This window comes from Lepidochelys kempii, chromosome 9 (assembly GCF_965140285.1).
Source record: "Lepidochelys kempii isolate rLepKem1 chromosome 9, rLepKem1.hap1, whole genome shotgun sequence".
Taxonomy (NCBI): domain Eukaryota; kingdom Metazoa; phylum Chordata; order Testudines; family Cheloniidae; genus Lepidochelys; species Lepidochelys kempii.
Genome location: NC_136388.1, coordinates 60,076,521 through 60,104,466, shown reverse-complemented (window position 1 = coordinate 60,104,466; position 27,946 = coordinate 60,076,521). Strand labels below are relative to the sequence as shown.

General features: G+C 48.4%; 1 protein-coding gene across 5 annotated transcripts in view; it reads right to left on the bottom strand.

Annotated features, from left to right (window-relative positions):
* Positions 1-27,946, bottom strand: part of MID2 (midline 2) — a 339,116-nt gene that overhangs the window by 271,139 nt on the left and 40,031 nt on the right. For 4 of the 5 annotated variants that reach the window (XM_073360610.1, XM_073360612.1, XM_078854215.1 and 1 more), the window contains one exon: positions 3,648-4,363. In XM_073360610.1, the coding sequence (XP_073216711.1) occupies positions 3,648-4,307 (660 nt within the window). In that variant the 5' untranslated portion in view covers positions 4,308-4,363. Of the gene's footprint in view, positions 1-3,647; positions 4,364-5,989; positions 6,115-27,946 lie in introns of all 5 variants that reach the window. The other variant, XM_073360614.1, reaches the window with a different exon arrangement.

The window sequence follows — 27,946 nt, the reverse complement described above, 5'->3', positions numbered from 1 at the left end:
ACTTCTGGAAAGTTTCATTGTCCAATCATCAGTCCTTTTATTTAGAAATCTAACCTGTGCATGAAAAGGTGCCTGGTGGTTTGCTAGAGAGGGAAAAGTATTTCTTCCCCCCCTCACATAACAAAAGCAGGTGAATTGATTTTGCTCAAATGTTTAAAAAAAGAAATCACCTTCAGGCTGAGAATAAGCATGGAAGATTTCAACTGGAAAGAGAAGTGATGAAAAAAAGTTATGAGCACGTGAAAAAGGGTTCTAATGGAAACCTGATTAGCTATAGTCTTACTAGCATAATTGGTAATGTAACCGGCTATACAGATTTTTAATTTTATTGGAAAAGAAAATTAATTAAAACTATTTTGCAGATTCACATGGAATGCATCAGGGGAGGGGGGAGAGAGTTCTAATTTTATATGTTGTATGTAGGTCAAATATCAGCCATCCGGGTTCACTTCAGATTCAGTGGAGCCACTAGGGCTGCTTAAAAATCAGGCTTCACAGTACTCCTCAGGGGCCGTGGGAAGTATTCCAGGAAGTTTGATCTCTCCCACTTGGAGAGCACAGAGCAGTAATTCAGTTCAGATCAAACACATGCTATATACTTGTGTTGGGGGGATGATCGCCCATTTCTGCTGCTTCATTGTGGGGGATATTCCGGCTTGAGAACACAGGCTACCGCAGAGGGATGATTCCCTAGCCACAGAGAACAAGGCGGCAACACACCTAAGGCTACTTCCAGGCCTTCTCTGCAGGGACTGGGAGGAGGTGGGGGAGGGAGGGAAAGGAAGGCAGATGAAAATGATAAATAGTCCTTATATGGTAGAGACAGGTGAGATAGGAGGAAGGATGGTGCAGTGGACAGGTCACAGGAGACGCAATTCCTAGCTCAACCATAGCCTTGTGCAAGTCACTTAATCTCCCCTGCTGCTTGGTTCTGCACTTATACAATGGGGTAACAGCACTTCGTGCCTCAGGGGAGCTGTGGCGCTGAAAGCCCCAAATGATTGTGAGGTGCCCAGATAGCCCGGGATGGATGGCTAGATACAGAGCTTTGGCCACCAGGGCCAGGAGAGGGGAGACTGACTGGTGCCATCTGCCCATTGCGCTTCAGTGGTGCTGGGGAGGCTGTCCCTGTGCAGATTGCTGGTGCTGATGGAGGAGGCTGTCCCCAGCACAGATCCTGCAATAGCATCAGCTAGCAGGAGACTGACAGAGGAATGGGGACAGATGCTGTCAGGATTGCGTTGACGGAGCCTATGAGCAGCATTCAGTCGGTACCTGTCAGAAGTAGGAGCTGGGGAAAGGGAAGTTTCCAGGGCACATCACAGCTAGCATGACAGAACATGCCATGCCTGGGAGCATCAGGCCCCAGGACAGTTAACCACAGAAACGGACCCATATGAACTGCATCATACAAGGCTGGTTACCTCAGCCAGTGAGACCAGGACTCCTCAGCCGCACTGACATCGACTTCAGTTTCTGCAGTGAGGATGTCTACCCCTCCCATTGAACCTCCAGCCCACTGCCTGGCTAGATCAGGGTAGGGCTCCCCAGGGGCAGACGGAGCCTCCAGATTCAATGGGTTCACTATACTGTAGCTACAGGCAGCACCAATCACCTGCAGCAGCACCCTCCACCCCAGCACTGATCCAGACCCAGTGTGGTGGGGAGGGCCCAGTGCTGGCCAGAGAGAGAGGCACAGGCTGTCGAGCAGGGAGACGCAGCCATGCTGCCAGATAGGTTACTGCCCTCAGCACTCAGTCAGCTATTCGCCGAGCAGTGTGTGTGTTCTGACCAAGTGCCATTGAGTAACCTTCATTTTCCAGGCCTTATCTCGTGGAACAAGAGCCAGCCATGGAGTCAACCCAACAGAGCTTTGGACAAGCCAACCTGGGGAGGGCTGGCAGTAATACCCCCAATGGTGCTAGACAGACCAGCCATCCTCAGAGACAAAGAAAGGAAACAGAAGACTTTTGTCCTTACGGGATAAATAAAGGCTGCTAAATTTCTCCAGTGCAGAGAGACTAAGGAGCCTGGGCATGTGTAACCAGGAATTGAATGGAGGGGGAATGGGAGGGTGGCGTGAGGGAAAACAGAGAGACAAGGCTCCCATTGGTTAATAAACCAACAGCTTTAATCCAGGGCCTGGCCAACGTGGCGAGAAACCATGGAGCCCAATGACAAACTGCCTGGGGCCTGAGGGCCAAATCTAACCTTCATAGTCATTACCACAATTAAATGCACGCAGCCATATTCACACCTGGACCAGGATCTGCTGTTTGTGGCAGAGTGCCCCCAGATGATCTGCTTAGTCCAGCTCACCCTGCAGTCCCAGATGGCAGGCACTGGTCCCATCCAGCCCTGGGGACAAAGCTGGGATTCTAGCTTCAAATACAGAAGGACAGGAAGGATGGGAGGACATTTTCTCATGTGCAATGTGTGCAGACACAATTCCCATTCAGGGGGATTACACTGCATGCCTGCATCAGGGAGGGAACAGATGCACTCCAAATCACTTCTATTGCAGGGAGTGAATCCAGGGGAGAGTATACCTCTAATTTCAATGACACTTCACCACTGATCACACACACCCCACCTCCAGTAATCCTTCATTGTGGAAATTACAGCCAGCCAATAGACACAGCAAGGGTCTGCCTGCAGGACCCATTGCTGGGACAGGGAGAGCAGCAGCTTGGAAGATCCACAACCTGGGAAACCTGCAGGGACGTGCATGGAAGATTTTTCAGTAGGAGAATCTGCACAGTAAATACTAAGCAAATCCCTGAGATTCCTGGATCTGCTAGCCACAGCCAGCACCAGATCTCATAAGTCCCTGCACACAGTGCCCAGCCCCAGTACTGGCTTCTCCATTACCCTGAAGCTCCCCCTCCCCACCCCTGCCCATTACTCCAAACCAGCCCTGCACCCTCTCTGTTGCTGACGTTCTTGGTGCTGCTGCCACCACTGCATTCTCTACTACACACAGAGACTCCCTCTAATTTGGGGCACAGGGAGGCTTGCTCTGTACTTTGTGGGCTCTGTGGTTTTGTTAGCACGCCTGAGGACTGAACTCGTGACATGTAGATCAGCAGAAAATGAACGACTTTCCTGCAATCATACAAGCAGGATCTCTCTCTCGCTCTCTCTCTCTCACATGTGGTTCGCTTAACCCTCTAGATGCCAATGGTCTGCAGATCTCACCTCTAAAGGATCTTTCAACTTTCATTAGCCTATGGACCTTCTAGAGCCTGGAGGGTTAATTAGGTGTAAATAAGAGACTGACTAGGACATCTGGAACGGATTTAGCTTTGAAAATACTCCACCAGAAAACCACAGTCCCTACAAGGAAGGCTATCCAACTCCCAGCAAGCAGCAGCCTTCCTCGTGGCACTAGGGCTCTGCCACCCAGCCAGGTGGCCAAAGAGCAGCAGTTCACGGTGTTCCACCGTTTGACTCATGACACTTCACCATAGAGCTGAGGCCCACTGAAACTGCAGCTCCCAGCATGCAATGCTTCGTCATGCTCCCAGCTGGCACCTGCTCCATTTCCTGCACAGTTTGGCCACCCCTGGTTTCGGGCGAGTGCAGCAAGCCACAAAGGACCCTCCCCAGCTCACACCTCTTGTTTCAGGAAAGCCAGTGATTCTTACCTTGAGCTTCTCAAATCGATCACTCAGCGACGCCACCTGGTGGTCTCGGTGGCGTCCCACCAGTTTGCATAAGGCACAGATCAGCTGGTCGTCTGCAACACAGTACATGTTCACTTTCTCGTTCTCGTGCTCCAAGCAAGTGAGTCCTCGGAAGTGTGTGTCTGGCACAGGCTCCACCAGGCGGTGGCTGGTGAATGGCTTCTTGTTGGGGTGCGTGGCCCGGAGGCAGCGGTCACAGTAGGACACCTCGCAGGTTATGCAGGTCTTCACCGCATCCCGCGGTGGGTCCTGCTCACAGAACTGACACGCTATCCTTTCGCTGGACATGGCAGGACTCTTGCGGTATGTTCTCTCTCGGCGGCTCTCGCTAGGGGAGTTGGGGCCACTCAGAGAAGCCTTTTGGAAGCGATCTATAATGTTCTGCAGGGTCACATTCCGCTTGAGGCCCTCTAGGCCGCGGTGGTTAAGGGAGATGACATACCTGCAGGTGGGGCACTGGAATGCTGTGATGGGCTCTATCGACTCGCTGGAGGAGCAGCTGGACACCAGGATGCGATGGGCACAACTGAAGCACAGGCTGTGAGCACACGGCAGCAACAGAGGGTCTTCGAATAACTCCAAGCAGATTGGGCAGGTCAATTCCGACTCCAGTGTTTCCATCTTTAGTTAAAACAATCCTGCTTCAGCATCAAAAACCAAGGAAGCTGGTCAGATACCTACAAGAGAGAACAGGAGAAATGGGCAGTGTGAGAGCAAGCTACTCAATGCAAAAGACATCAGGAACTACATTAGCACCAGCAAAAGGAAAGATAGCAGTGACTCCTTTGTACCAGAAACTAAGACCAGACATTTTCTTGGGGGAAGGAGGGAGGGATGACAGAGAAAAATCAGACATGCAGCCAGTGTGGATCTTAAATGCACTGCATTCACATGAGCATGGCCGGGGATGGTCCAAAACCTTCCATCACATCCTCAAGATCATATTCATACAAAGCTGAGACATTGACTCACAGTTTTCAGAAATATTTTCAGACAGGAAATTGGGGGGGGGGGGGAAGAGGAGGGGAATCAACTCTGCTACAAGGCTTTCCCTCTCGCCTGGGAAGGAAGCATGGGACATAAATGCAAAAAGCTAAGGCAAGGAAAACTGCAGTTTCACACTGCAGAAGACAAAAAACAGGGGGGATCATGCCTGTCTTGTGCTCATGAGAATTCTGGCGTACATCAAGGAGGAAAAACTAGTAGCAACAATAAAACCCTAAACGTTTTCTCTACTGATTAGAAAGCACCTACTTCTCTTCGGGGAAGGATCCCAGGGAAAGCACGGGAAGGGAAAGACTGGAGTCTTGGAACCTCTGACCAAGCAAAACAGTCAAGGACTCCAATGTATTGTTCTTTTGCTGTGTTTGAACCAGCTCCTCAGTCTTTGGGGTGGGGGTGGGGAAGGGAGGAGAGTGAGATGATAGTCTCTAAACTTCCATCGCTCTATTTTCGCCAAAGCACTTCAAGGAAGAATGCAGGGGATCCTAAATCATCTCCAGCTGGAAGAAAACAGGGCTATATTTTTACACAGCCTCCTCTGAGGAAGGTTAGAAATGGGCTCTGTTCAGATGCCCTGCTTTAAACTGCATCACAAAATGCATTTCTGAGCACAGAACAATAAATGGCTCTGATTTCACAGTGCGTGAACTCAAATTGCTCCCTGCTGCCCTGGGTAAAACTGGCTGCTCCATTTCATTCCTGGCAAACCAAGTAGCAGCTCACCCATCCCCCCAGCCCCAACCCCAACTTTCTCCCGCCCCTCGGCCCAGGTCAGCTGCCTTCAACAAAAGTGCTTAAAAAGAGGCAATTAGTGGAGTTTAGATGGCAGCTGCTCCTCAGATGGCTGAAAAAAGCATAAGTGATGCTCTGACACGCACCAACACTTTCTACGTTATTAACAGGCGTGGCAGAAGTTTGTGGGCTTTGATCATTTTGACAGATAATATTGATGTTTATTTTCAATCCATTTTTTAGGTTTTTTCACAGTTGTCTAACATTATGGGAAGGGGTCACACACCAGGGGAGCAAGACAATAATGATACAGTGGCAACAGACATTGCAAGTCAGAGAGTTAAAGCTCTATAACCATTAAAACAAAAATTAGCATGATCACATGTCAAAATATACAACTGAAACATCCCTAAATGCTCAAAAGTTCTCAAGTGGCATTTCTCTTACTTTTTGATTATTACTGCTGGACATACTTTTTCCTCGGTTTCTGTGTGTGCCGTGAAACTGATGTGTACCAACATTCACCATTACAAATCTAATCCTTCCAAGTGTAATTATTAAACACCTACTGGATGAGCAATGGCCATCTGCGGTGGAGGTTGTTTGGTAAAACCACTTCCAGACCTCACATCAGCTTCTTTTCCAGGTGAAAATTTTCACTTCCAAAACACCCTAGAATAATGGACTGCAGGCACTAAGGAGAGGAAAAAACAGGTTCACCCAAGTGCTCCCGTCACCTGGTATGATGCAGAGTGGCAAAGGCTAATCAGCAAGCAGGGGCACTGCAGTAGGCTGCAGGAAAGTCTGGTTGTGTATATGTGACACGTGCTCCCACTAGTTCTGTTCTGCGTTAAAGAGGAGCGCACTGTACTGCTGGCAAACCAATAAATAATTGGTCATTTTCACTGCTCCCCTGCCGGGAGCCGGGAGCTGAAACTGTTTGAAGGGTACATTCACAGAGCATGGTCTCGATAAAAATTCATATGCCACTCTTCTAGGTCGACTCTGGTGGGAACCACCTAACACAAGGGAGACAGAGCAATTACTGATCCAGGAAACAGTGGGGCTGGTACAGGCCCTGCAATGCACAATGCTCGGAGCTGGCTATCAAAGAGAATAGCTGGAAGGAGCTGGTTATGTGCCAAGCACTCGTGGCACCGCCATGTCTCAAAGGGACAGGCAGGATGGGCATTTGGCTGACCTGGGGGGTTTCTTACCCCTGGTGTGTGCATGGCAGGTGTGGGGGACACTTGCCCAGGGCAAGACACACAGACTCCTGTTCCTCCCCTTCTCCCAGGAGGGCAAAGGGAAACTGCCTATGGGTAACTTAGTGCTGGCTGAGCCTGTGGGAGGGAGCAGTCTTCGTTTGCTGGGGAGGCTCCTTCTTAGCCCCATGGCCTCCCCCTGCCTTCCTGTGCCTTCGCCCTGCCCCTCAGCCCAGCAGGGGGACTCTCCACTGAGGAATGGGGCAGCTGTTTCCCACCCTCCCACAAGGTGGCTCCTCCAGCCCCCACCAAGTCTGGACCACTCTGAAAGAGCAGCCACCCGTGTTCCACGGGCAGGCCCAGCCTCTTCTGACCAGGGGTGTGGCGGCTAGGCATGCCTGCGAATAGCCACTCAGAGGGGGGTTCTCAGCAGAAACTCCACCAGTAAAGGGAGGGGTCAGTTATCCAGCCTGCCCTTTGCCTTCAAAATTAGGGGCAAACCAGTCAACAACCCAGCCCCAGTCATTCCAGATTGGCACCAGCTGGTCCCTTGGTCCGTCAAACCCCTGACACACTTGCAAACAGCCTCCCATGCACTACTCGAGGTGCCACATTTCTAGTGGCGGGAGGCTGTTTGTTTACTCCTGTGTCTGCAGCAGCAGCACTGTCAGTGATAAACGCACAGCCATCGGAATGGAGGAAGCTCATTAATTTCTGCTAGAGAGCGGCAGGGGCTTTCACACACAGCTTTTTAATATTAAACCTAAATCATCACATTCGATTACTCTTATTACATCTTAGCAACAAAGTAACTTTAAAATCTATTTAGACTCAAGAGAACACAGTCCTTAGCATTGACATAGCAGAGTGCTTGACGGGCAATGACTCGGTCATCCTTACAAGTTCCTGAGAGGTAGGTAAGGAGGAGTTATTTCAGAGATGGAGAAACTGAGGCATAGAGGAATTAGAGACTTGTCCAGACAGCAAATTGGTGACAAATGGGATTAGAACTCACCTTCCTGGATCCCAGCCCCATGGTCAATCCACTAGACCACAGCACCTTTCATTGCCCCAACGAAACCCTACAATGTGGTCTAAGTAAAATCTGCTCCTCAACATAACATCCCTGACTCTGAAAGAATTAATAGACTAAATCAGTTGTTTTCAACCTTTTTTCATTTGCACACCCCTAAAAATTTTCAAATGAAGGTGCAGACCCCTTTGGAAATCTTAAACATAGTCTGTGGACCCGCAGGGGTCCATGGACCACAGGTTGAAAACCACTGGACTAAGTCATTCCTATGGGAAGATCCTGGTAGCAAAGCCTCAGATTACATTGTGAGTAGTGGGGCACTTTGCCATCAGAGGCAGTGATCCCATGTACATGATTGCATCCATCACTGGAGCGACAAACTTCTCTCTCTCAGTGGCAATTCTGCTCCTGAGGGAAGTCCTGTGTACCAAAAAGGTCCCCAGTCTGAATAATTACTCCCTGCCCCAGGGAGCAACTGTTTGGTAGGAGTGCAAGCTCTCTTAACGTTTATGACCAGCCTCGGATGGAAAGAACCCACCCACCAATCCAAAGCATCAGCACTTCCCTCAACTGAGGGACCTTGGATCCAGCTAAAAGGACCTGCCCTTCCTCCAGCATTGCACCACTGCAGCTCCCTCAGCCACAGCCATGCACTAGCCTCCAGGTGAGCTGATGCCATCTCCCTAAAGACATTGGTGGAAACAATCATACTCCGCTTTGCAGCTTTGTCGTTCCTTCACATGTCGGACTGACTAGCATGTGCTGACCACGCGCAGACCAACCTGCCTGAATTCCTTCAGAGCAGATGCTCCAAACGATACCTACCCTTGGAATAAAACATTGCACCAGACTTCTTTTGTTGTAGTTCCTACAGGCCTGGGGCCAGGCTGGTCTCTCCCTGGTGTAAGTCCGGAGTAATTCTAATGAAATCCATGGGACCGCAACAGAGAGGGCATGCTGGGAGTGCAGCGCCTGCTGTCTGCGGCTAGCAATGGCTACACGCCCTATTGTCAGGCACTCTCAAAGCACTAACTCCCCTACGTTATCTGGGAAGGAAAGAGTGCCTTCCCCTGATGCCACAATCACCGGGGTGTGTGTGTGTGTGTGTGTGACCAGATGTCCGGATTTTATAGGGACAGTCCCAATTTTGGGGTCTTTTTCTTATATAGACTCCTATTACCCTGTCCCTATTTTTCACACTTGCTGTCTGGGCACCCTGGCGGGGCGGGGTGGGGGCGGTAACTCTGGAGATAAAGGAGTCTGTTCTAATTACCATCCCCAGACCTAGACATTGACATGAAAACAGGTGGGGCAGACTCCGCTCTGGCAGCTGGAGAAGAGGGTTTGGTAGCTGGGAGGCACTTTGGAGGTGTCTCACTGGAGGGGGAGTGGTCCGGAAGGTTTGAGAGCTGGGATGGTGCTTGAGGCTTCAGCACAGTGGTGCTCAGGGCAGAGAGGGTTTGACAGGCAGGGGAAAGAGCAGGGGCACTTTGGGAATGTCACAGGTTAATCCTAGGGACAGAAGACCCTTGTACCACATTGACCGGGCCAGTTCCTCCTCCTGCTGCGTCAGGGTCCCACCGTGGGTTTCTGTCTCCAACTCCTACAAGAGCAATTCCCTAAAACAGCTCCAAAGCCCAGAGCAATCGCTAAGATCACAGGGACATGACAAAAAGAAAAGGAGGACTTGTGGCACCTTAGAGACTAACCAATTTATTTGAGCATGAGCTTTCGTGAGCTACAGCTCACTTCATCGGACATGACAGGCTCCTACGCAACCTGCAGGCACCACCAGCAGCCGCTCCCTGTCCATAAGTGGACTGACAGCAGCATGGCTTGGGGACCCAGCTTCCCAGCCCAGCTTCAGACATCTTCAAACATTCAATAATGCAGGCAGCTTGTTGGAACCTGCCTGAGCCAGTCCCCACGTATCATACGATCTATTCCGAACTGCCTGGAATAACACTTGCAAGTGCCTCGAGCAGACTTTCATCTCTGCCCACACCAGCTCACAGAGCTGATAAAATTAAGTAATTGAAAATGTAATGTACCTTACTGCTGCAGTAACCTTTCCGAGGCCTGCCAAAAGTACCCAAGTCTCAGAGTATGGAAAAGCAGCTGTGTCCAAAAACATTTGGAGAAAGGAAACCATTCCCAGCACTAGCTTTTCCCTTTGCCCTAGTGCCAGTTCTCAAACCACAACGCCTGTCTGAGTCATGGCAGAGTGAGGGGAGCAGCCAAGAAGCTTTACCATGTGCCCCAATACTTTCATCTCCTGAGCGGACTCCGCTGTACTCCTTTGTGACATCCAGGCCTGTGCTGATGGTAGGGATTGGGTTAAATATCTGTTTCACCACCATACTGGCTATTCCTCACTGTTGTTGCTCCTGCTAGCAACTACACTGCATTTCCTTCTGTTTGTTCAGAGAGTTGTGACCTTCTGAAGTTTATTACAAACCACCCTTGACTCAGCATGTGTCACTTGCTGAGGTGGGAGGCTCCAATTAGGTTAGCCCACCGGCTTTATTTTTAAGAAGCCAGTGCTTATAAACAGAATTCAGCAGTCCATACAGAGAGCAGTGTTTACTATCACAAGTAATCTCATTCAGATCAGTGGCAATACAAGAGTTGCAGAAATGAGCCCTAACTAAGTACATTCTCCTCTGACCTGGGGCGAAGGAAGAGGGATTGCAGGCCAAAATGGGTTTGTCTGCCTTTCTAAAAACGTTAGCAAAGGATATGCAAGCAAGAATTATAAAAGGAAAGGTTTCTGCAACTTTCTTTATGGAGTCACTGGTGCAGCTGGTTAGTAAGAATAACACCTGCTGCAGCTACAATGGCTAGGATATTCCCAAGAGAATTGCGTCCTTCTGCTTTACAGCGTCAGTTCCCAAACTACAAGTCGCGATCCTAAGTGGGGACAATCCCAGGTGTGTGGAGGACACCATTTTGTAAAATCACAAGTGTGATCTTGCACATAGGGTCCATGCAAGGTCATGCTGTATGAAGGATGCCATTCTGTCCAGGTCATGAGAAACAATGCATCTGAGATTCAGGTCACGCAGCGGAAAAGTTTGGGAACCACTGCTTTTTGTCACAATTACTCACCATCTGAGTTAGTCCCCCACAACAGCTTTGCACAGGTAGATGCACTGTAGAGATTTTACACCTTCCTTCAAGCACTAGGAGACAAAAAACTGGACTACTTGAACCATTGCTTTGTTCTCATACTGCCATTCTTATGGTAATCTCCTTTGCCCAGCACTTCAATATCTATTAGATCTGGGATAACTGAAAGAACCATTGAAATGGGTCTAAAGCAAACAGAGAAACGACATGGACATTGCATCCGATGAAGTGAGCTGTAGCTCACGAAAGCTTATGCTCAAATAAATTGGTTAGTCTCTAAGGTGCCACAAGTACTCCTTTTCTCTTTATGGACTGGGAAGCTAGTCCAGATGCACCTGGGTGAATCAGTTGGCTCTGCTTTCAAAGTGCTTTTATTCTTCTCTCTTTGATGTTCACTTTGATGTCTGTGACTGATGCAGTGGATAGAACAGCTGATTAGATTAAAATCTGCTTTGTTTACAGTAATTAACTCCCTAAATATAAAACCTATACAATATTAACAAGGCATGAGGTAGCAGCAAGTGTCATAATGCACGGGCTCGGCATGAGGGTCCGAGAGATCAGCTATTCCAAACCACAGCACAAATCACCCTCTGGGGAAACTACAGGAAAGCAGCTGCTGGATAGGGCTACAGTTACAGGAATCAGTGTTTCAGTAAAGTTCAACATAAAAGCAAATATTTTTTGCCATGGAAACACTTGGGTGGGATGACTTTCCATGTTGTTATATAATCCATTGGTACAGACGTTGCCTTCCCAGTATATCTACCCAGGGCCTCTGCTTGTCAAAATTTTGGTGTTACAAGCAGCTTCACATTGGTCTCCATTGATATTTAAGCAGCAATTCTGCTGAAAGGTCATTCCATGCAGCAGCCGATAGTCTCCCACCCACTCAGCACAGGGGTTCAGGTATCAGACATCAGCTATTGCCAGCATTCTTTCTGCTTCATCAAAATCTCATCTAAGGTGCTAATTCAGTAAGAAATTGGTAAACATTTAGCATCTAAGGGGGCAATTTTAAATGTAGATCAAATTCTGCGAGCCTCATTCTGGTGCCAGGGTTCCTCTAACTCTCCAGCATAGGGGCGGGCGAAGTGGGGCCAGTACCCATCTTTAACATCAGGACGTGGCCTGCAGAGCTCCTTTTGGTCAGGATGGAGCATTACATGCTGGGAGCTTCAGCCTTTGAGCTACAACTCTATGCTGAAGACAAAAGCAGCCACGTACCACAATCCAGAACTCCACACTTGGTGTGTGAGCCACACTTTGCATCACTAAACACAGAGGTGGGTTAGTGAGCAGACTGCAGGGGAGGGAGTCAAAGGAATTTGATCAACAGGAAGACGAGCAGCACCGGGCACAGAAGCAGGTTAGAGATCCTTTTACAGATAATCCAACACAGGCCACTGAGGGTGGGGCTCCTAAGAGCAGTGCTGGCCATAAGTAAAGCCCACTCCCAATATGGCTGAGAAGATCCTCAGCATCTCTGCCCCAGAGCTCTCACCAGCCTGGGCAAGGTGGAAAATAACCACGGTTTTCATCCTAGCAGCCACTCCCACAATACACCATCATTACCTATTTTGCTGCCCCAGCCCCCTGCCGATTGTGCCCTGCACTGTCAAGCCAATTGATTTCATGAGACCACATGGGAAAGAGATATTCTGAGATGGTGTCATTAATCAGCGGCTATTTTAACCCAATTAAGGAGCAGTCCCAGGCAAGCACAGTCCTGGAAGGTAACCTCAATACTCCTCTTGGAGGCTTTGCAAAATCAAAGAGAAGCGAATGGTTCCTCCTGGGATAAGTAGGTGCCATAGCAATCCAGAGAGCGCTTGCCAGGGCAGTCAATGATCAGATTTTCATTTACTGCAACAAACATGTTCTGGTTCTGACTTCATAGGTCCACCTTAAATCCCTGATGCAAGGACCCACTGTGGCCTGCCAGAACCCTTCACCTCTGAAGCAACAAGCCTCTTCCTCTGGAGCTCATTATCAGCAAGTTGGTATGAACAAAGGTCTCTCCTTAGTTCCTTCTTTTGTAATCTTTTTTCTCCTAATAGAATAGGCAGATTCTGCTCTACCAAGCATGTCATATGTATCAGTACATGGATACTTCCTGTTCAACAGAGTGCCGGTCTATTAGAGCCAGGACAAAGAAGCTAAATAAAAACTACACTGATGGCAAGTTGTTGATGCTGAGAAACAAAAGCAGCTGTAAAAAGAACAGGAGGACTTGTGGCACCTTAGAGACTAACAAATTTATTTGAGCATAAGCTTTCATGAGCTACAGCTCACTTCATCAGATGCATGCAAAAGAAGGACAAATAAAGAAGGACAAAGACAGCAGAAGAGTCACTGAACGCAACATTGACACTATCTAGATTGCAGAGCAGGTATGAGAGCGGAGCACCAACTCCACTGTAGGTAAGATTGAGCATCGCTATCTGTTTAAAGGGAGACTCTTCTCCATACTCTAAAACCTGCATGCTTATTTGGATTATCTCGAAATTTGTAATGCCTCACTGTGTAGCATGAGCAGTCCAAATCTGCGGTCTTTAGTAGGGTTGCCAACCCTCCCAGATTGGCCAGGAGTCTCCTGGAATCGGCATCAATCTCCCGGCGGCTATTGAAAGCCACCTGGGAGATTTTAATAGGCCTCTAAAAGTCCAGTCAGTGGTACAGCAAGGGCCCAGGGCTAAGGCAGGCTCCCGACCTGCCCCGGCTCCACGCAGCTCCCAGAACTGACCGGCACATCCCGCTGGCTCCTAGGCAAAGGGGCGGCCAGGGCTTCTCTGCGTGCTGATGGGATAACATGATTTTGGCAATTAATTGATCTTTAAATATTCATGGTAAATAGGCCCGATGGGATGTTAGATGGGGTGGGATCTCAGTTACTACAGAGAATTCTTTCATGGATCTCTGGCTGGTGAATCTTGCCCATATGCTCAGGGTTCAGCTGCTCACCATATTTGGGGTCGGGAAGGAATTTTCCTCCAGGGCAGATTGGAAGAGGCCCTGGGGGGTTTTCGCCTTCCTCTGTAGCATGGGGCACGTGTCACTTGCTGGAGGATTCTCTGCACCTTGAAGTCTTTAAACCATGATTTGGGGACTTCAGTAGCTCAGACATAGGTGAGAGGTTTATTGCAGGAGTGGATGGGTGAGATTCTGTGGCCTGCATTGTGCAGGAGTCAGACTAAATGATCATAATGGTCCCTTCTGACCTTAATATCTATGAATCTATGCTGTCCCTGCTCTGTGTGCAGGACTCCGCAGCTCCTGTTGGCCAGGAACCACGGCCAATGGGAGCTGCGGGGCGCGGTGCCTGCAGGCAGGGACAGCATGTCGAGCCACCTGGGTGCCCCTGAGCCTAGGAGCCAGACATGCTGGTTGCTTCTGGAAGGTGCCCGAGGTAAGTGCCGCCCGGCCAGAGCCCACATTCTGCATAACTCCTGCACCCCAACCCCCTGCCCCAGCTCAGAACCCCCTCCTGCACCCAAACTCCCTCCCAGAGCCTGCACCCCCTCCTGCATCCCAACCTCCTGCCCCGGCCCAGAGCCCCCTCTCATACTCCAAACCCCTCGGCCCCATCCCCCAGCACAGAGTCTGCACCCCACTCTTGCACGCCAACCCAGCCCCAGCTGGGTGAAAGTGAGTGAGGGTGGGGGAGAGCGAGCAACAGAGGGAGGGGGAATGGAGTGAGTGGGGGCAGGGCCTCAGAGAAGGGGTAGGGCAAGGGTGTTTGGGTTTGTGTGATTAGATAGTTGGTAACCCTAGTCATTAGAGCAAGGAGTTCCCAAGATACACCCACCTTAAAAACATCATTTTGCAAAATCTTCTCCCTCTTCTCCTAATGGTGGTTTGCCCACACTAAAGCCGTAAGCTCTGGCTCTGATCCTCCCCAAACCAATCTCAGTCTTGCAGGATTTATCTCCACTACTGCATGGCATCCCTTGGGGTTACTGTGAGCACAGCTTAGCTCACTGAGCTGTTGCAGCTAGTGACCAGCGAGGAGTGAACTACCCACTCACATATCCAATCCATGCAACTCCCAAAACGTAGTTACAGCTCAACATGGTACCTTTATGCTCAAAACTGATGGCTGCCGTTTCTATGCGTTTGTTAGGAATTTGCCACACCAGATGAGACCACTGATCCTTACAGTCCGCTAGCCTGTCTCTGACAGTGACTCAGAGACAGAGGCTTCACAAGAAAGTGCAAGAAACCCCGTGTTAGCCGATTTTGGAAGAATCTCCACAAACACATTTCTTCATAATTCCATCTGATTAGGCAGTTAATTTTTGCCCTGAAACATGAAGGTATTCCACATTTAAAAAAAAAAATCCTACCTAACATAGCTGTAGATAATCTCTTTACCCCATAAAAATCTAATCCTCCTAAGCACTTGGCCTCAATGCTGTCCTGTGGTAATGAGTTCCACAGGTTAATTATGCCTTTTGCATATTGAGCAGTAGTTTTATTGACCAGTGTACATTGACATCAAGGTCCCTTGCATAAGTGGTTACAGTTAATTTAGAAACCACCAAGGTGCATGAATAGATCACATTCTCCCTTCCCATAGACATTGTCTTGCATTTGCCAGCGCTTAATTTCACCTCTATTAGTCCCTTCTCCAATTCCTCAGTCTTCTCTAGAACTTACTAGGCAAAATAATCGTGTGTTTTCTGCAAGTTTTGCAGCTCACTAGTCAACTCTGTTTGCAGATAATTAAAGGCAGGGCTGGTAGCAACACCTGTTAAGGTTACCGGACACTTCCAAATTTAAGACCATTTTCAGTTGCTTGTAACTTTTACCATTGGGGGGCAAATTTTCCATGCCTCAAGATGATTTTTTATTATTTTTTTTTATTTAAACCAAAACAGTTCAGCTATTTCTAAGAACACGTCTCAGGAAAAATATGTTTTGCTTGTGTTAAAAAAATTGGTGATCTTTTCCCTGAGAAGCTCAAACACCACTATACTCTGAAGCAGGCAGGATACAATCCAGTTCTCCAGGGCAACGTTCAATTGCCCTACCCATGAGAATGTCCTTTCTCTTCCTGTAGTCCCTGGGATTGTTTAGTCTGCAGAAGAGAAGAATGAGGGGGGATCTGATAGCTGCTTCCAACTACCTGAACGGGGGTTCCAAAGAAGATGAAGCTAGACTGTTCTCAGTGGTAGCTGATGACAGAACAAGGAGTAATGGTCTCAAGTTACAGTGGGGGAGGTTTAGGTTGGATATTAGGAAAAACTTTTTCACTAGGAGGGTGGTGAAACACTGGAATGTGTTACCTAGGGAGGTGGTGGAATCTCCTTCCTTAGATATTTTTAAGGTCAGGCTTGACAAAGCCCTGGCTGGGATGATTTAGTTGGGGATTGGTCCTGCTTTGAGCAGGGGGTTGGACTAGATGACCTCCTGCGGTCCCTTCCAACCCTGATATCCTATGATTCTATGATTCCCTTGCCTTATTCTCCGAGCACATTCCAGCTTCTGCAACAAATGAAGCGCAGATCCTACAGGTTTCAGAGTAACAGCCGTGTTAGTCTGTATTCGCAAAAAGAAAAGGAGTACTTGTGGCACCTTAGAGACTAACCAATTTATTTGAGCATGAGCTTTCGTGAGCTACAGCTCACTTCATCGGATGCATACCGTGGAAACTGCAGCAGACTTTATATACACACAGAGAATATGAAACAATACCTCCTCCCACCCCACTGTCCTGCTGGTAATAGCTTATCTAAGTGATCATCAAGTTGGGCCATTTCCAGCACAAATCCAGGTTTTCTCACCCTCCACCCCCCCACACACAAACTCACTCTCCTGCTGGTAACAGCCCATCCAAAGTGACAACTCTCTACACAATGTGCATGATAATCAAGTTGGGCCATTTCCTGCACAAATCCAGGTTCTCTCACCCCCTCACCCCCCTCCAAAAAACACACACACAAACTCACTCTCCTGCTGGTAATAGCTCATCCAAAGTGACCACTCTCCCTACAATGTGCATGATAATCAAGGTGGGCCATTTCCAGCACAAATCCAGGTTTTCTCACCCCCCCACCCCCATACACACACAAACTCACTCTCCTGCTGGTAATAGCTCAACCAAAGTGACCACTCTCCCTACAATGTGCATGGTAATCAAGGTGGGCCATGTCCAGCACAAATCCAGGCTTTCTCACCCCCCCCCTTTTTCCCGGGGACACACACACACACAAACTCTCTCTCCTGCTGGCAATAGCTCATCCAAACTGACCACCCTCCAAGTTTAAATCCAAGTTTAACCAGAACATCTTGGGGGGGGGGGGGTAGGAAAAAACAAGGGGAAATAGGCTACCTTGCATAATGACTTAGCCACTCCCAGTCTCTATTTAAGCCTAAATTAATAGTATCCAATTTGCAAATGAATTCCAATTCAGCAGTTTCTCGCTGGAGTCTGGATTTGAAGTTTTTTTTGTTTTAAGTTAGCGACCTTCATGTCTGTGATTGCGTGACCAGAGAGATTGAAGTGTTCTCTGTCTGGTTTATGAATGTTATAATTCTTGACATCTGATTTGTGTCCATTTATTCTTTTACGTAGAGACTGTCCAGTTTGACCAATGTAAATGGCAGAGGGGCATTGCTGGCACATGATGGCATAGATCACATTGGTGGATGTGCAGGTGAACGAGCCTCTGGTAGTGTGGCTGATTTTATTAGGCCCTGTGATGGTGTCCCCTGAATAGATATGTGGGCACAGTTGGCAACGGGCTTTGTTGCAAGGATAAGTTCCTGGGTTCGTGGTTCTGTTGTGTGGTATGTGGTTGTTGGTGAGTATTTGCTTCAGGTTGCGGGGCTGTCTGTAGGCAAGGACTGGCCTGTCTCCCAAGATTTGTGAGAGTTTTGGGTCATCCTTTAGGATAGGTTGTAGATCCTTATGCAAGGTAGCCTATTTCCCCTTGTTTTTTCCTACACCCCCCCCCCCCCCGACGTTCTGGTTAAACTTGGATTTAAACTTGGAGAGTGGTCAGTTTGGCTGAGCTATTGCCAGCAGGAGAGTGAGTTTGTGTGTGTGTGTCCCCGGGAAAAAGGGGGGGGGGGTGAGAAAGCCTGGATTTGTGCTGGACATGGCCCACCTTGATTACCATGCACATTGTAGGGAGAGTGGTCACTTTGGATGAGCTATTACCAGCAGGAGAGTGAGTTTGTGTGTGTGTTTTTTGGAGGGGGGTGAGGGGGTGAGAGAACCTGGATTTGTGCAGGAAATGGCCCAACTTGATTATCATGCACATTGTGTAGAGAGTTGTCACTTTGGATGGGCTATTACCAGCAGGAGAGTGAATTTGTGTGTGGGGGGGTGGAGGGTGAGAAAACCTGGATTTGTGCTGGAAATGGCCCAACTTGATGATCACTTTAGATAAGCTATTACCAGCAGGACAGTGGGGTGGGAGGAGGTATTGTTTCATGTTCTCTGTGTGTATATAAAGTCTGCTGCAGTTTCCACGGTATGCATCCGATGAAGTGAGCTGTAGCTCACGAAAGCTCATGCTCAAATAAATTGGTTAGTCTCTAAGGTGCAACAAGTACTCCTTTTCTTTTTGCAGATCCTACAGAGAACAGTCCCTTTCACTGTCCATCCCTGATGCATCCCCAGAGTAGATCCATCCTGTGCACTGAATGAGGTAGGTGGAAAAAACAGTATGTGATCATGTAATTAAAGAATGCATCCGCTGAAGTGAGCTGTAGCTCACGAAAGCTTATGCTCAAATAAATTTGTTAGTCTCTAAGGTGCCACAAGTCCTCTTTTTCTTTTTGCGAATACAGACTAACACGGCTGCTACTCTGAAACCTGTAATTAAAGACTGTCACAATGCACACACACAAGAAGGCCAAATTAAATTTGGACAGGCAACCTTAATTCTGGCATTTCCTAACTTTGGCATGCTTGACTTTGCACCTTAGTGATGTTCTTTTCATATTGTGTGAGTTAGTGAGTGAAATAAACAAAATCCACCAGGCTCAGAACGGAAACCTGGAACGTGAAAAATCTTTGGCAATGTTGAAATTTGTGTGTGCGCGCACGCATGTGTATTTGTGCATGCATACATGTGCACACAATCTTGCTCTTGTTTTGACTCTTAGGACTTGTCTACAACTACCGCTTAAGTTGATGTAAGTTATGTCACTCAGAGTACGAAAAAGCCACCCCCCGAGTGACGTAAGTTACAGAGATTTAAAGCAGTATCTACAGCACGCTATGTTGGCCGCTTCTGCCTCTCGTTGAGGTGGAGTCATTACGCCTATGGGAGAGCGCTCTCCTGTCAGCATACCTGTGCCGATGTAGCACAGTAATGTAGATTAGCCCTAAATTAATTTCTAATTCATGACAAAAAACTTTAATCCCATGGCTACTTAGTTTCCTTAATACCTCGTGGACTTTGACGAAGGATTTTAAAAGTCCAAATAAATTATCTCAGCCAGTTCTCCACTGTCATTTTGTTGAAATGCTCACAGAATCCTTGTAGACTAGACAGGCCTAGTTTTCCTATACAGAAATGATGTTTGGGTGTCCCTAATCTGCCACATTCCGCTAAGTATTTTCTAACTCTAGTTTTTAATTATTTTCTCAACTAATTTTCTTGGCACTAAAAAAAGCCCTTACTGGTCTGTAAATTCCCCAAATCCCTCTTTCTACCTTTTTTTAAAATTAAAGATAGAGTCAATAAGGTTTTACTCCTGTGGAGCAGCTGACTTTAATAAGAGATTACATGATCTTTTAGCGCTCAGTCACTTCAGTTCTGAATTCCTCCAGAACAGTTGGAGGCAGTCACAGGACCTGATGATCTGCTGCTGTTTAATTTAGCCATTTGTTCCAGAAAGTACCTCACTTTCTGCCATAGCTCATCTTTATCTTCCCCAACATCCTCTTGATAAGTGGAAAGAAATAATTTAGCTTCTCTGCAACATCCTTCTTCCTTAATTTCTTCCTTTACTCTCTGGTTGTCTAGCAGACCCAGCCACTCTCTCACAGCCTTATCTCTTCCGAGACTCTGAAAGGAACTCTTGGTCCTTGGCTGCTGCTAGTGTTATTTTGGGTTGTTTTAATTATGTCTCTAGCTAGCTGTCTTCAGATAGCTCTCTCCTTATGTGCTGTAAAACTAGCTATTGCAGGAAACAATCACTCAAGGTGTCAAGAAACTGCTTCTCTCTAACCTTGTCTACACTATGAAATTACTCCGATTTTACAGAAGTCTGTTTTTGGGAACAGATTGTGTAAAGTCGAGTGCATGCATCCACACTAAGCACATTAATTCGGTGGTGTGCGTCCACAATACCATGGCAAGCGTCGACATTCTGAGCGGTGCACTGTGGGTAGCTATCCCACAGTTCCCACAATCCCCGCTGCCCATTGGAATTCTGGGCTGAGCTCCCAATGCCTGATGGGGCCAAAAATTTGTCGCGGGTGGTAATGGGTCAGTCAACCCTCCCTCCATGAAAGCAATGGCAGACAATCCTTTCGCGCCTTTTCCCTGGATTGCCCGAGCAGACACCATAGTACGGCAAGCATGGAGCCTGTTCAGCTCACCACAGCAGTTATGACCATTGTAAACACCTCACACATTATCGTGCAGTTTATGCAGAACCAGAACCTGAAAAACCAGGCCAGGAGGCGATGGCAGCACAGTGATGAGAGTGATGAGGACATGGACACAGATTTCTCTAAAACTGTGGTCCCCGGCAATTTGGAGATCCTGGTATTAATGGGGCAGGCTCATGCATTGGAACACCGATTCTGGGCCCAGGAAACAAGCACAGACTGGTGGGACCACATAGTGTTGCAGGTTTCAGATGATTCCCAATGGCTCCGAAACTTTCACATACGTAAGGGCACTTACATGGAACTTTGTGACTTGCTTTCCCCTGCCCTGAAGCACAAGAATACCAAGATGAGAGCAGCCCTCACAGTTGAGAAACGAGTGGCAATAGCCCTGTGGAAGCTTGCAATGCCAGACAGCTACCTGTCAGTCGGGAATCAATTTGGAGTGGGCAAATGTACTGCGGGGGTTGCTGTGATGCAAGTAGCCAACACAATCATTGAGCTGCTGCTATCAAAGGTAGTGACTCTGGGAAATGTGCAGGTCATAGTAGATAACTTTGCTGCAATGGGATTTCCTAACTGTGGTGGGGGCTATAGATGGAACGCATATCCCTATCTTGGGACTGGACCACCAGGGCAGCCAGTACATAAACCGCAAGGGGTACTTTTCAATGGTGCTGCAAGCACTGGTGGATCACAAGGGACGTTTTACCAACATCAACGTGGGATGGCTGGGAAAGGTTCATGACGCTCGCGTCTTCAGGAACTCTGGTCTGTTTAAACGGCTGCAGGAAGGGACTTACTTCCCAGACCAGAAAATAACTGTTGGGGATGTTGAAATGCCTATAGTTATCCTTGAGGACCCAGCCTACCCTTAATGCCCTGGCTCATGAAGCCGTACACAGGCACCCTGGACAGTAGTAAGGAGCTGTTCAACTATAGGCTGAACAAGTGCAGAATGGTGGTAGAATGTGCGTTTGGACGTTTAAAGGGTTGCTGGTGCAGTTTACTGACTCGCTCAGACCTCAGCGAAACCAATATTCCCACGGTTATTACTGCTTCTGTGTGCTCCACAATCTCTGTGAGAGTAAGGGGGAGACATTTATGGTGGGGTGGGAGGTTGCGGCAAATCGCCTAGCCGCTGAATACGTGCAGCCAGACACCAGGGTGATTAGAAGAGCACAGCAGGAAGCGCTGCGCATCAGAGAAGCTTTGAAAACCAGTTTCATGACTGCCCAGGGTACCGTGTGACACTTCTGTTTGTTTCTCCTTGATGAAAACCTGCCCCCTTGGTTGACTCCAATTCCCTGTAAGCCACCCACCCTCCCACCTTCAATCACAGCTTGCTTGCAAAGGAAAGAAAGTCACTATCGTTTAAATACCAAGTATTCTTTATTAATTGATTATAAAAATAGGGAGATAACTCACAAGGTAGCCCGGGTGGGGTGTGGGAGGAGGGTAGGAAAAGGCCACTTCAAAACTTGTTGAATGACAGCCTTCTGTTGCTTGGGCTGTCCACTAGGGTGGCGTGGTTGGGTGCCCGGAGCCTCCCCCCCGCGTTCTTGGGCGTCTGGGTGAGGAGGCTATGGAACTTGGGGAGAAGGGAGGGTGGGCGGTTACACAGGGGCTGCAGCGGCAGTCTCTTATCCTGCTGCCGTTCCTGAACCTCCACCAGACGCCGGAGCATGTCCGTTTGATCCCGCAGTAGCCCCAGCATTGCATCATGCCTCCTCTATCTTACTGCTGCCACCTCTCATCTCGATCATCCCTCCTGTCCTCATGTTCATTGGCTGCTTTCCTGTACTGTGCTACTGTGTCCCTCCACACATTCTGCTGAGCTCTGTCAGTGCCGGACGACTGCATGAGCTCAGAGAGCATTTCATCGCACGTGCATTTTTTTCACCGCCTTATCTGAGATCGCCTTTGGAACGGAGGAGGGAGGCTTGAAACATTTGCAGCTGCGGGAGGAAAAATAGCGAGTGAAGTATTTAAAAAGATACATTTTACAGAACAATGGCTATACTCTTTCACAGTGAACAACACTATTCACATTACATAGCACATGTGATTTTGGTACACGTTCGCATTTTGCATCTTATATTGAGTGCCTATGGCTCTGGTGTTAGAGATCACACACACAGTGCCGGGCAATAGAATTCGGCTTGCAAGCGGCCATGGTAAGCCATAGACTTTCGGCTTCTGCAACCTTCATAACAGCAGCGCCCTCCTTTCCCATACCAAGCAAAGCCTGTTGAGTTAGCCATTTAGTGCTGTGGTTTTCGTGTTAACGTGCAGCAGAAGAAACCAAACTAACCCCCCGCCATCCAATTCTCTGCGATGATCATTTTACCCCTCCCCCCACCGCATGGCTGGTATCAGGGAAGATCACTCCTAGCCAAACGCAAACAGCTCAGTGCCAATCCCCCTCTCCTACCCACCCACCCCCCCACACCGCTTGGCTAACTGCGGGTAGGATTTCTTTTCAGCCACAGGCAAACAGCCCAGTAGGAACGGCCACCTCTGAATGTCCCCTTAATTAAATTCCCATATTTCAACCAGGTTACCATGAATGATATCACTCTCCTGAGTATAACACAGAGAGATAAAGAACGGATGTTGCTTGAATGCCAGCAAACACCAGGACCATACGCTGCCGGGCTTTGCAGTGATACCAGATTACTTGCTACTAGTGTAAGCAGAGTCAGGATGAGCTCTACCCTGACATTTTTGGGGGCTCGTCCGGGATCCCTGGGTCAGTACCCCTAGCAAGCACCTGTTGAGTGATCCATGACATTGGGAAACAACTATTTTGTTTTGTTTGTGCTTATATTTTGAGGAAATTACTGTTTGTATAATGGCTAATAATGTCAGGTTTGTTGAGCCCCGGCTCAGCAGCTTCTAGCTCAGAGGCTGCAGCCTCGGCCAATGATTGGACAAAAGCTCTGGGGCAAACATTGGAAAAGGTTGTGCTGTCCCATGCTGCACCAAACTCTTGTCATAAGTTAAGGTTATTTGCTGGGGAGGAGGAGTTTGAGCCCTGATTATAGCATATCACTGAAATGCTGCAAGAGTGGGCCGTACCAGATGCAGAAAAGTGAAGATGTCTCATAGAGAGCCTTGGCGGCCAACCATTAGATGTTATTCGCACCCTAAAGCTCATTGACCCTAGGGTCAGTGTGAGGGACTGCCTAGAGGCCCTTGAACACACCTTTGGGAGTGTAGAGGGCCCTGAAGACAGCTACTGTAAGTTCCTTAATTCCCGACAGCAAAAGGACGAGAAGGCTTTAGCCTACACACAGAGACTGGAGAGACTGCTTCAGAGAGCTGTCATGAGGGGAGCAGTGACTGCTGAGCAGATGGATCAGACCAGACTGGCTCAAATTGTAAGAGGAACTCAGTATCAGAACCCGATTCTACTTCATCTCCAGCTAAGAGAACGACAGGAACGTCCCCCAAGTTACTCCCAGCTGATAAAAGAGGTTAGAGAGGAGGAAGAAAGGCAGGCTGCCAGTGAGTTTTGGGAAGCCCAAACATCGGAGCCAGCCAGCACAACACCACTGCAAACGGCCAGTGTACTGATGGTGAGCATCAAAGACGAACTTGTCCAACAAACGCAGGTCCTGACGGAACGGAGAGCTGAGCTGCAAAGCACCGTTGACCGAGTTAAGACTTCCAGGAATAAGGAGCCTCAAACTGTGGCGATTGAGAAGCCTACATTTAGAGCCACCATCCCACCCAGGAGAAGGGGGAAAGGTCAATTCTTCTGCTACCGATGTGGTCAGTATGAACACAGTGCTGCCAAGTGCCATAATGAAGAAAACCCCTCCTTGGTGTATGGAAAGCTAAGGATCAGTTGGGAGAGATCCGGTAGCTGCCAGAGGGTCTGGGGATGGGGACCCCCCAGGTTTGCAGGATTTGAAGATTCCCCCAGAAAAGACTGTCCAACTGGGATCCCCACAGGACTGATAGGGCCTCAAGCAGAGGTCACAGTGAGGATTGAAGGGGTGGAGTGTAAAGCAGTGCTTGACACTGGATCTCAAGTGACTATTATATTTCAGTCATTCTACCAACAGATGCTTAGACACCTGCCTATACAGCCACTGATTGGCCTTGACCTGTGTGGCCTCAGCATGGATGAATACCCCTACCAAGGGTATGTCATAGTGCACCTGGAATTCCCAGAGGAGGTTTCTGGGGTAAGAGAAGAGGTAGACACAGCTGCCTTAATATGCCCTGACCCTAAAGGGACCTCTGATGTGTCTGTGCTGATAGGGACCAACTCCAGTCTCTTCAAGGTACTCGCGGATTACTGCAGAAGGCGGGCTGGGGACCACTACCTGAATACCCTGATGATCCATACGCTTTGTGCTGAAGCCCATAGGAAAATTGAGTGTGCTAAAAGGGACACATCGGAGCTACCGATTGGGGCACTGAAGTATGCGGGCACAACCCCCTTAGTAGTACCTGCAAGGACGGAGCAAGAAGTGCTTGTCATGAGTACCTGTCTGAAAGGCTGTAAAGGGACATTAGCAATGATAGAGCAGCCGATGGGAGGAGAGCTCCCTGAAGGAGTGCTGGTCCCCAGCGGAGTCATAACCCTACCTGCTGAAGCCCAGGAAAGGGTGACTATACTGATTGCTAATGAAACGAGTTGTGATGTTGTTGTGAAGCAAGGACAAAAGATAGCAGACCTCTTTGAGCCTGAGTCGATTGTAAAACCCCAGTGTGAAACTCAAGTTCCGACAATAGACCTAGCAAAGTTTGACTTTGGAGATTCACCAGTGTCCGAGGAGTGGAAAGATCACCTGAGGAAGAAACTTTGTGAAAGATCCAAGGTATTCTCGCTGCATGAGTGGGATGTGCAAAAGGAGTAGAGCACAATATCAGACTACATGACTCTCGACCTTTCAGGGAGAGATCTAGGAAGATTGCTCTCTCTGAGATGGAAGATGTACGACATCATCTTCAGGAGCTGGCTGTGAATGGCATCACTACAGAGTCCCGCAGCCCATACGCCTCACCCATTGTGGTGGTCCGTAAAAAGACTGGGAAAATCCGGATGTGTATTGACTACCGCACCCTAAACAGCCGTACTGTGGTTGACCAGTACACTATGCCTCGAGTCCAAGATGCGTTAGACTGTTTGCTGGGAAGCCAGTGGTTCTCTGTGTTGGATCTTCGAAGTGGATACTACCAGATCCCTCTGGGAGAAGAAGATAAGGAGAAGACAGCCTTCATCTGCCCATTAAGGTTTTATCAGTTCGAACGCATGCCCCAAGGGATTTCTGGAGCACCTGCCACCTTTCAACGTCTCATGGAGAAAGTTGTGGGAGATACGAATTTACTGTAAGTGTTAGTTTATTTGGATGACCTGATTGTGTTTGGAAGAACCTTAGAGGAGCATGAAGAAAGAATTCTTAAAGTGCTTGATAGGTTGGAGGATTATGGTCTGAAGCTTTCAATTAACAAATGCCAGTTCTACAGAACCTCAGTGAAGTATGTGGGTCACATCATGTCCCAAGAGGGTATGAGTACTGATCCCGATAAAATAGAAGCACTCACTACATGGCCACGTCCAAGTAACTACAGAGAACTCAAGACCTTTCTTGGATTTAGTGGCTACTACTGCAGATTTGTGAAAAACTATGCTACGATTGTAAAGGCTCTGAATGATCTTACCAGGGGACACCAGTCCAACAAGAACAAATCTAAGACCAAGAATAAGGGGAGGTCCCCAAAGCCTGCTGTGCAGAGACACTATGGCCCCTCCAAACCATTTGGGCCATGGTGGGATGAGAGATGTGAAAGGGCTTTTCGAGAAATCATTACTTGCCTAACTCATGCTCCAGTCCTAGTCTTTGCTGACCCAAGCAAACCATTTATCCTGCATACTGATGCCAGTTTGAAGGGTCTGGGAGCCGTCCTGTACCAGGAAGTGGAAGGCAAATGTAAACCTGTAGCCTTTCCAGCCGAGGACTGTCTGATAGTGAAACTCGCTATCCCACCCACAAGCTGGTATGCTCAATGCGGCTGACTGGCAAGAAGCCCAGCTGCAAGATATGGACATTCGTGATACACTACTTGCCAAAAGGGAGGGGCAAAGCCCAGCTGTGGTTGTCCCACCTAACCCGGAGGGTAAACTACTATTGAGAGAATGGACCAAACTAAAACTGGTTCAGGGAGTGCTACACCGAATGACCACCGACCCTTTACAAAAGCAATGAGCACAACTAGTGCTGCCAAAAGAGTACAGAGCCCTGGCCATGAGGGCCCTGCATAATGATTTTGGACATTTAGGGATGGAGAGGACCCTGGAACTTATTCGTAGTAGGTTCTATTGGCCCCGGATGGCTGAAGATGTTCGCAGGAAATGTGAGACTTGCCCTCCATGTGTTCAAAGGAAAACTCTGCCCACGAGGGCTGCATATCTCAAGAACATCACCAGCAACAAACCTTTGGAACTGGTATGCATTGATTTCTTGTCTTCAGAGGTAGACAAGAGGAATGTTGGGAAAATTCTAGTAGTGACTGACCATTTTACACGGTATGCGCAGGCATATCCCACATGTGATCAGAGGGCCACCACTGTCGCTCGAGTATTGTGGGACAAATATTTCTCAGTCTATGGATACACTCTGATCAGGGGCAGGATTTTGAGAGTCACCTTCTGAAGGAGGTGCTGAAGATAGCAGGAATTAAAAAGTCTAGGACAACGCCTTATCACCCCCAAGGTGATCCTCAGACAGAGAGGTTCAACCGAACCCTATTAGATATGTTGAGAACTTTGCGACCAGAGCAGAAGGCAACCTGGAGCCAGCATGTCGCATTTCTGGTGCATGCCTACAATGCCACAAAGAATGATGCCACAGAAGTCACCCCATATCTCTTGATGTTTGGGCGAGAACCAAGATTACCCATAGGCTTGTGCTTTGGTGTATCAGAGGATGGAGATAGCTATGAAACTCATCAGCAATATGTTTCCCGACTAAGAGAAAAGCTGTGGGATGCTTATCACTTAGCTACCTCTGCGGCTTGGAAGAACGCAGACCGGAACAAACATCAATATGATGCTAGAGTGCGTTCGCAGGAGCTCCAGCCGGGGGACAGAGTCCTGCTGCGAAATTTGGGTATTGCTGGCAAACACAAGATAGCTGACAGATGGAAGGCAATACCTTACCTGGTGATGGAAAAGCTGAGAGATCTGCCGGTCTACAAGATCAAACCTGAAGACGGTCCAGGGCAAATGAAGACAGTGCATAGAAACCTTTTGCTCCCTGTGGGGGAATTGGTAAGCACCCCTTATGAGATGGGCCACAACAGGGCAGCCGGGCAGAACAGAAGTGCTAGACCAAAGCCGCCATCCAACACGGACAGCGGGCCCCCTGCAGCTAACCTACCCCTGTTCAGCACATCCGAGAGTGAGTCTGAGGAGGAAGACACAACCATGGTGTATCCTGGAATGGAGACAAGATTTCAGTCTCAATCAGCTGAACCAAGAGAGAGCTCCCCCTCCTCTGCCCTAAACCCCATGGCAGAGGCATTCAGGCCTGTTACTGGCACCCCTGTGCCACCGATGGGACCCCCC